The sequence below is a fragment of the Dipteris shenzhenensis genome, chromosome 18 (genome assembly GCF_047967505.1).
Source record: "Dipteris shenzhenensis isolate YYH24624 ecotype China chromosome 18, Dip_SZ_1.0, whole genome shotgun sequence".
Taxonomy (NCBI): Eukaryota; Viridiplantae; Streptophyta; class Polypodiopsida; order Gleicheniales; family Dipteridaceae; genus Dipteris; species Dipteris shenzhenensis.
In genome coordinates this window covers 2,189,130-2,197,843 of record NC_141613.1, presented here as the reverse complement: position 1 = coordinate 2,197,843, position 8,714 = coordinate 2,189,130, and the positions used below count along the sequence as shown (strand labels likewise).

The following is an 8,714-nucleotide window of genomic DNA, read 5'->3' as shown; positions in this document are numbered from 1 at the left end:
AAACCCTAAACCCTCACTCACTCCGTTTCCATCGATTTAATCAATTTATTTGAGTGCTCTCTTTTGTCCTCCGCTACATCCTTCCCTTGCCCTCAAATTTTTAGTTTTGTGAAACTTTTATTATGAATATGTATGTATTTTTTTAGATTGAGGGGTCCCATACCATAGACCCAACCATTATGTATCAAAATGTATCAAGGTGGTATAAAACAAGATGAAGTGTTTTAAGACTAGTTTACAAAGGTGATAGAAATCTTCACCTTGAGAAATGTAATGGTGGTCGAACACATGTGACTAGCTTGAAGTACCTTTTTATTCCATGTTTAAACATTAGCTCATGTCCCATGTTTTCAATAAACTCAAAAGCCCTCCTATTATTTTGTACCTTTGAAATGTGATGTTTTTCAATGAAGTGGATTGCAAATCAATTTTTAATGGGGTGTTACGAGCAACTTAACAAGTGCGAAGCACTCCCTTGAGAATTAGCACTATAACATATGAAAAGTAGTTGTAAAACCAAGGGAAAATATGGTGTTCTTTTTCGATTGTGCCCTCATGAATCCTTGCCACCCCGTCCATCACTCACTCCATCCTAGCACATGGGAAGAAATAGGATGGGAATGGGAAAAGGTGGTCCAAGGTGGTCCCATGCATATTTCTATCCTTTTCCCATCCCACCATGTACTAACAAACAAAGAACTAGGGATGGGTTTAGGAGGAAGAGGACACATGGCATCATTTCATGTGTTTAGGAGGTGGGGACAAGGTTACATGTCATCCTTCTATGTTCTTGAATCCTTAAAAAAGGGGAACCCATTCTGGCTGCCAGGGTGTAGAGGCCATGGTCCAAGATGGGACAAAAAGTGGCTACTCCCATTCTAAAACCATCCTAGACCACTCCATGTAGGATGGGAATAATGATGACAAAAAGATTCTCATCCTAAACCCATGCTAGTCCCATCCATGTGCTAAGGCCCTTAGCCCGAAGGTAGAAGATCATATGTTCTTATTAGAGTATAATACAAAAGTGGAAAAGTAACCTTCACCTTGACGAATGGAATAAAATGGCACTTTAAAGGAAAGCAAGGAACTTTCGTCAGCCTTTCAGCACCTCCCGCATTTTTTCCAGTCAAAAGTATAGTTGTTGTTTCACGAGCCTTCGTTCTCTTAGAACTTGATGGACAGATGAGTACGCTAGCTCGCTAAAGTGAAGACGCACTCAAAACTTCGGCTCCACGCCTTGCTGTGCTACTTGCCCGGCTTAATAAGTGATGCGCGTTTGCCCGCCGGGGCAGTCGTGCTGTGCTAGTTTCCCCATAATAAGTTGACGCGCGGTTGCCCGCTTTGGAATCCTGCCGCCCTTGAGCCAGTATGAAGCTCACAACCATTACAGGTCGCGTACATTCCGCTACAGCCGCCATTTGTCAGGATTATTCACGGTAAGCCCACGCCTCTCTCTTTTCTTTCTTTTGCTACTCCCGGGGTAATAAGTGACTGACGTTATTTGATGTCGTTGGGGTCATCTTTCAGCGCACCTGCAGAAAACAAACCTCCACAAAGACGTTGGGCTCGACTCCTACTGCTCTTTGTAATTGGGGCATTGGGAATAGCAGCTATTATCGTCTTGGCCATTCGAGAACCAGGAGTGCAGATATCCAAGATTACTTTTACCGGCTCCAAGAATGCAAGCTCCCTGCTGGATGATCCGCGAAACCTAACTCTATCTTGTCCTTGCCAAATGCAGGACATAAGTTGGTGCAATTATACGACCTTTTACATATACACGGTGAAAAACTTGATTTGCTCTTTTAGAACGTATAAAGCGCTCGCTTGGCTGATTATAACAGAGACACCCATTGTCTCCCAATTTAGAAGGCTTTCATTACAACTTGTGCTGCGTTCACCAGGGTCATCAATCGATCGAAACTACAACTCCCCTCACAGCCGGTAACGGTACATCGATAATTCTTGACCTGTGCTCTTACTCCGGATATTTGGCAACGAGTTGTGTGTCCGTTTTGAGCCCCATTATGAACCTTCTAGATACCCGGACAATTCTACCAACAGCAGACGCACTTCGTAAGCACCAATTGTTCACCGATGTAGCGAACCGTATAGACAGTAAGTTCTCGAACATGCTTTTGTCTGTGCGGCTTAAACACCGTTACGTTTTTCCTTGCAAAAAACAGCATAGTTTCAAGTATTATCAGTTTTGCAAGCTCTTTGATGGCCAGCAAATGCGTATGTGGAGTCCGATGTCTTCTTCTCCTTAAGCTACGTGAACCGTAGCGTCTACAACTACTCGGAGCGTCTGATCAACTTGACAAGGGACATGGCATATCAGTTCCACCAGAACTCCTCCAGCTCCGCGGAGGACTTTTGGAATCAATCTGAAAGAACACGCAAAACTTACAATACGACCATGACCTTTGGCATGGAGATTAACTGGGAATTCTATGTGCAGCTTTGCAATGCAACGTTTTGCGATGAAACGGTTCGCGTGTCGAAATTGAATCGGGTGTTACGAGCAACTGCCCAAGTGAGAGGCATCGGCGCTGTGGTTGTGTTCATAGTGCGGGTTCTTCTTTGGCCAATAGTGATGTTGGCCTTTGGGTTCCCACGACCGCGGGAACTCCGCCTGCCCCCCTCCCCCGGCTCTGCGACCTCCCGTACCACAACCGCTTAAGCGAGCGGCCCTCAAGACTAAGTGGGGTGTCTTTGTATCATATAGACGTAGCTCACCTATTATGTCAACGGTTAATAGAGGAGATTACATGATACATGAGCATTCAGAAAATTGAGCCCACTTAAGCTTTTTCTTTAGGCGGATGCTTAACAGGAAGGAAAGTTTCCTTAGTTTCAATGGACTTTTTATTTGTTGGGTGAAAGGCAAACCCAACGCTCTACTTACACTTTCATTAAAAAAGTTTCCCACAAAACCTTTTTGCCATGCGGAGTAGCCCATTTCTCTCTTTTTTGTGTGCTTTCTCTCTCTCTCCCCTCCCAAGGGTGAGTAGTGGGAATGATATTTAAAGCAAGATTCTTGTTAAGGTTACGATCAACTCGAAACTACACAACATGGGTACTCATTTAAAAGGTCTTGAAAAGAAAAATCCAGTGTGACCTAACTTTGAAGATTTGACTTTGAATCGATGAGATAAACCATTTTCTATATAACATAACCTGAAAGTTTTATTTAAGACCAATTAGTGCATAATAGAATGGGTTACCAATAGGAATAACACCTATTTCATTAATTTTGGACTTTTTGTGTTGTTTTTGGACGAAGCCCAAAAATCCTTCCCAAATGAAATATTTACTTTGTGAAAATATCCTTCCCAAATCAAAATTTTACTTTTTGAAAATATTCTTCCCAAATCAAAAGTTCACTTTGTGGCACTATCATATTCACATAAAAATATTGTTTTTTCAATCTATACTTTAGCACCAACATACAAGAATTTGAAATAATCCTATATTAGAAATTCTAGCTATATCTAAGTTATTTGTTAATTTAATTATTTTTAATATTTTCCTTGATGTGATAAATTTATAAATCCATGAAAGGAGACTTAAATATTTCATGAAAATAACATTGTCGCTTGCAATATGCACAAAATTTTTAAAACTTTTAATAAATAGAAAAAAGACATGATGCCATAAGACCCAAGTTTTGTATTGAATCAAAGAGGTATAATAGCAATTATAGCTATTATTATATGATTACATTGAGAGATGTTGCTCTCAGCTAGAGTCTTTATATCCAAAATGATATAGATTGAACATATGTTTACAATTTAAATTGTTGCTCTTAAAGAGCCTCAATTCATGCCATCTGCATAATTTGACTCCCCATTGTCTTATTGCTCAATGTCATGACAATCCCTTGCTAGGTGCCATCTGCATAATTTGACTCCCACTTGTCTTGCTAAGCCTTGCCCCTTGGGTGCATTGACTCCCCATTGTCTTATTGCTCAATGCGATAGTCCCTTGCCAGGTGCCATCTGCATTAACTCCCTATTGTCTTACCAAGCCTTGACCCTTGGGTGACATCCAATGCAAAATACAGGTGCCATCTACATGAACTCCCACAAGTTATCTTGCCAAGCCTTGCCCCTTGGGTGCATTGACTCCCCATTGTCTTATTGCTCAATGTGATAGTCCCTTGCCAGGTGCCATCTGCATTAACTCCCTATTGTCTTGGCAAGCCTTGACCCTTGGGTGACATCCAGTGCATATTTTGACTCTCATTTGACATAGGAGGTGATGACTCTGATTATAATTGTCTTGGATTGGCTTCTTGCCTAGTACCCAAATAAAATCCTTCAATGGACTTCAATACAAAGCTTTAATCATGGACATTCTTCATTTGCGCTGTCTCCTTCTACTTCCTCCATGGCGAGCATCCTTAAAAATTCGTGTATATGCAAAATAGTTTGCTGTGGTATTTTTATTTTTCCTTCTACCTCATATCCCATGAGCTTCTTTGATTTCTTTGCCCTTGAATGCCAAGACACTATGATTGTCTCCGTCAAAACTTGAGAGACTGCTTCATCATTTGGGACCCACTCCTTCATTATACAATTAGTATACAATGTGTTGTTATCCATATTCTCCTTCCTGCCCTTTGTTTCATACCATACCCTATAAATGTTGTAGCTCTCCCTTGGTCATCTCTTTGCACATCAACTACTTTTGCAACCCAAAACTTCACATTCTCATATTCATCATCCGATGGCCGAACCACAACAAAACAATCGACCTCTATATCTACTTGTGGCATAAACTCTCTCTTCTTCGGTCCACAATATGGACATGGGAGTAATGATACAAATTCATTTTCAAAGACTGGAGCTGGGCGCAAATCGTTATGAACATTTGGCCAAAACATATTTCATTCTTTCTTGACATCCTTTGAGCCTCGCATTCTCTCAAGGTCCTTTATTAAATTTCGTGTCTTGTTAATTACAGTGGTAGTGTGTTCTCTCCAAGTAGGCTTCGAATCAGGATATCTCCGAAGCATTTCCTCTTTGTATGTAATAAATGCTTTTAATCCTTCTATTTCACAGTTAGACCTCTCATTGAATTCTTGTATAGGAGCCCATGTTGGATACCTTTCCTTGCTGGGAATTGAAGTTAAGAGACTGTAAGGTTCTTCAGGTTCCCATTTTGTATCATGAGAATACTGTTGCCATTGCATTACAGGTTTTTCATCTTTAAAAAAAAAACGAAAGTAGTGTGGATTGGTATGACCTGTCAATGCATCACCACCCGTTTGTATGAAAGGTAGAATGAAGCTCTTCCAATCATACATCCTTTCGAGCCTCTCACATACTGTACTTTCCTTATGACCACCAACTTGCCTGCCACATCTTCTTACCAAGTCATCTATTGTCTCCACATCCTTGCATTTAAGCTCCCTTGAGACTGTGCTAAAAACCTGATTGATATCCTCATGTGTATGCCCAACATACAAAAATCCACATTCGACCTCATTGAAGATTCGATGAGCAACTAGCATGGAGCAGAATGCAAACATGAGTACATTCTTATTTTCTCGCCAGCAATTATTAGCTTGTATTCTCAAAGTCGGTGGTAGGTGACCTTTTTCTGCATGTACATTTGCGAATTGCCTTCATAATAGATGTTACAACTTGATTGCTATCATGTAGATGCAAGGAATCAATCCATATATCTACAAAGAACTTAATTCCATGCACTAACACTCCACATAGATGTGTCTTTAGAAAGTGTTTTCCTTGTAATTTAGGTGGAGTGGCAACAAAACGAGGCAATGTTGTTGTATTCTGATCCATGCCATCTACAATAAAGCACATGTAGTCATCGGGATGCGAAATAGCTTGCTCCTTCCAAAATGCATATTTTTGTCTGGAATGTCGAATAAGGTCATGATGAGATTTTCAGTTTTTTTTGTATAATTCCCTTTGATTTGGACATGTTGCACTCTCAATCGCTCGCTTTAAATCATCACAGACATTACACTTTGACATTTTTTGCCTCCTTGGGATTTTAACATATCCAAAGTTCTTCTTCCAAAGAGTATACAAAGTATGAGAAGAAGCTACGGCATCCCCTCTTTGCCTTTGCTTTTCTACAATAGAGTCAAATACTTCGAGCTTTGTCAAGCCCATTGGAAGGTGCATTTCAGTGATCGCGTCACCGTTAGGAAGTTTGGTAGATATATGGGGTTGAGGTAAAGCATTTTCATGTATCAAGTCTTGCAAAATTGCTGCTGCCCTGACAGTTGAGATTCTTGATTTGGACCTTCCTCTATTACCGTGAATGCTAAATTTGTTGCCGCCCTTTGCCTTGCTGACTAAATCCCAATATGTACCATGGGATAATCCAGTAATATTGCGATATGCCTTATTGCAAATCCTTTTTCCATTTATGAGAGGTTTTACCTTTTGTCTTGAACTTAGCCTTTTATTGCCATTCTGAAGAAAGCAAGAGAGACTTGTGAGAAGGTATTCATTTCTTTTGCTTCCTCTTCTTTGCCACACATGTCCTCTACATTCCCTGAAGTCTGCAAGATCAATGAAGCGCATACATCTTTGCTTGCAACATAGATATCCCAATGCATTTAACATGTTCTCCTCCTTCATTACTCTCTTCCTCTTTGGTTGCTTTTGTGGATCTGCTTGGATTCGCTTTCTCTTCATGCATATGTATGACCGTTTTCATTCCTCATGCACGTTGTTATCTGTATTTATGCACTTCTTCTCCTCACATTTGTTTGTAACCAAGCATCCATGATTGGTCGTTGCATCCTTGTCCATATCACAATCAAAGTTAAATATTGAATAATCCTCTGTTGATCTCATCCTTGTTTTTAACATACTCTTAGGACCATTCAATGAATTCAATATTCTACGAGAGTATTGAGAACCTTGAAACTCTTCGACTCCTGAGAGAACATCACTCATTGGGACATCTTGCATGGCTTTCACAAATCCACAAGCTTGATTGACACCAGGTTTGTTAATATGCATGAACTCATCCACACTTGACAAGACATCGCTATTGAAACCTTTGCCCTTCTCACTGTGCAAGAATTCATCCACCCCAGATAAGGCTTCGCTTCTAAAATCATTTTGTTTCTCGGAACCAATGAACTCATCCACTCCAGATAAGATGTCACTTCTATAATTGAGTATATTGAAATCATCCACATTTGAAGTGATAGAGCCTGGCACATGGGCACGCTTTTTAGGTCCTTTGATATTGTAGTATACCTTGTCTTTATCATTGAAAACCATGTGCCTCTTTCTCATGTTTAAAAATTGCATGCTCCATCTCATATTCTTGCCTACCTCATAGTAGGGATCACATAAGGATGTTATGTTATCAACCATACCATCATCAGTGACTTTTAGAATCCTCATCTGTGCAAATGACCATTGCTCCACTTGTTCAAATCCCAATACTTCACCTTCTGCTACAATCTTATTTGCAAATGATCTCATTTGTAAAATGTCCCCTATAGTAAAATCCAAGGTGGTGCACTTTGTATTCTTGATAATGTCTGTTGCATAAATCTCATCTTTGTCCTATGCTATAAATGATTTGTTGGATGTATTGTAGGGCATAACATCTCCAAGTGTTTCCATATCTCCACATTTATACTTTAGCTCAACATGTGCGCTAAGAATCTTTGATACAATAACTGCCACCTTATCTTCGCCAAGTCTTCGAAAGTGGCAAACTGAATTGGGATCACTATCATGGATTGTAGCAAATGCAACTACTTCTCTTTTGCTACATAAAATCACATCCATCCCTAGAACAAAATCTATAGCCATATCCTTTGTGAGAGTCCTTCGCAAGCAAGCTGCAATAGCAACAATTACATAAATATTAGTCTCTTTTTAATAATCTACTCATTTATTATAATTTTTAATTAGTACTTAATTTATTGGTGGGAGAAGTTATCCGATCAAGTACTCATCAGATGGACATGCCAAGTTATCCTTTGCATGGTCGATCGAGCATTAAATATTATTTTTGCTCTAGTGTCATGCACATCCATAAGAAAACACGAGCATGCTAGGTATGTTATCCAATCAAGCACTTATGGGATGGGTGTGCCACTTTGCATGTAAGTCAATTCCACCTAGTTGAAGGTGTGTGCAAAGTATTGTGCCCATCAGATATGCTTTGCATTGTCGATCAAGCATAAAACACCGTTTTTGCCTTAGTGTCATGCACAACCATGAAAAAACACGGTCCTAAGTGTGTTAATCAAACAAGTACTTATTGGATGGGGGCTCCACTTTTCACGCAAGTCCGTTTCAACTAGGTTGAGATGCGTGCAAAGTATTGTCACCATCGGATATGCTCTGCATGGTCGATTACGCATTATACAACGTTCTTCCCGTAGTGATATGCACATCTGCAAAAAAACACGCCCTTAGGTATGTTATCTAACCAAGTACTACATATCGGATGGGTGCGCCTCTTTGACAAAATTTCAATACCACCTAGGTAAAGGCATAGTAAAAGTATTGTTCCCATCAAATATGCTTTGCATGGTCTATCGAGCATTAAATACTATTTTTGCTTTAGTGTCATGCACATCCATAAAAAAAACACGCTGCTAGGTGTGTTATCCGATCAAGTACTTATGCGATGGGAATTCCACTTTGCATGTAAGTCAATTCCACCTGGTTGAAGGTGTGTGTAAAGTATTGTGC

General features: G+C 40.0%; 1 protein-coding gene across 1 annotated transcript; it reads left to right on the top strand.

Annotated features, from left to right (window-relative positions):
* The first annotated feature begins 1,249 nt into the window (after window positions 1–1,249).
* Window positions 1,250–2,778, top strand: LOC147890698 (uncharacterized). The gene is made up of 4 exons (XM_087390043.1): window positions 1,250–1,439; window positions 1,531–1,786; window positions 1,908–2,121; window positions 2,235–2,778. The coding sequence occupies exons 1-4, from the start codon at window positions 1,372–1,374 to the stop codon at window positions 2,684–2,686; spliced, it is 990 nt and encodes a 329-aa protein (XP_087246169.1). The 5' UTR covers window positions 1,250–1,371; the 3' UTR covers window positions 2,687–2,778.
* Window positions 2,779–8,714: the final 5,936 nt, after the last annotated feature.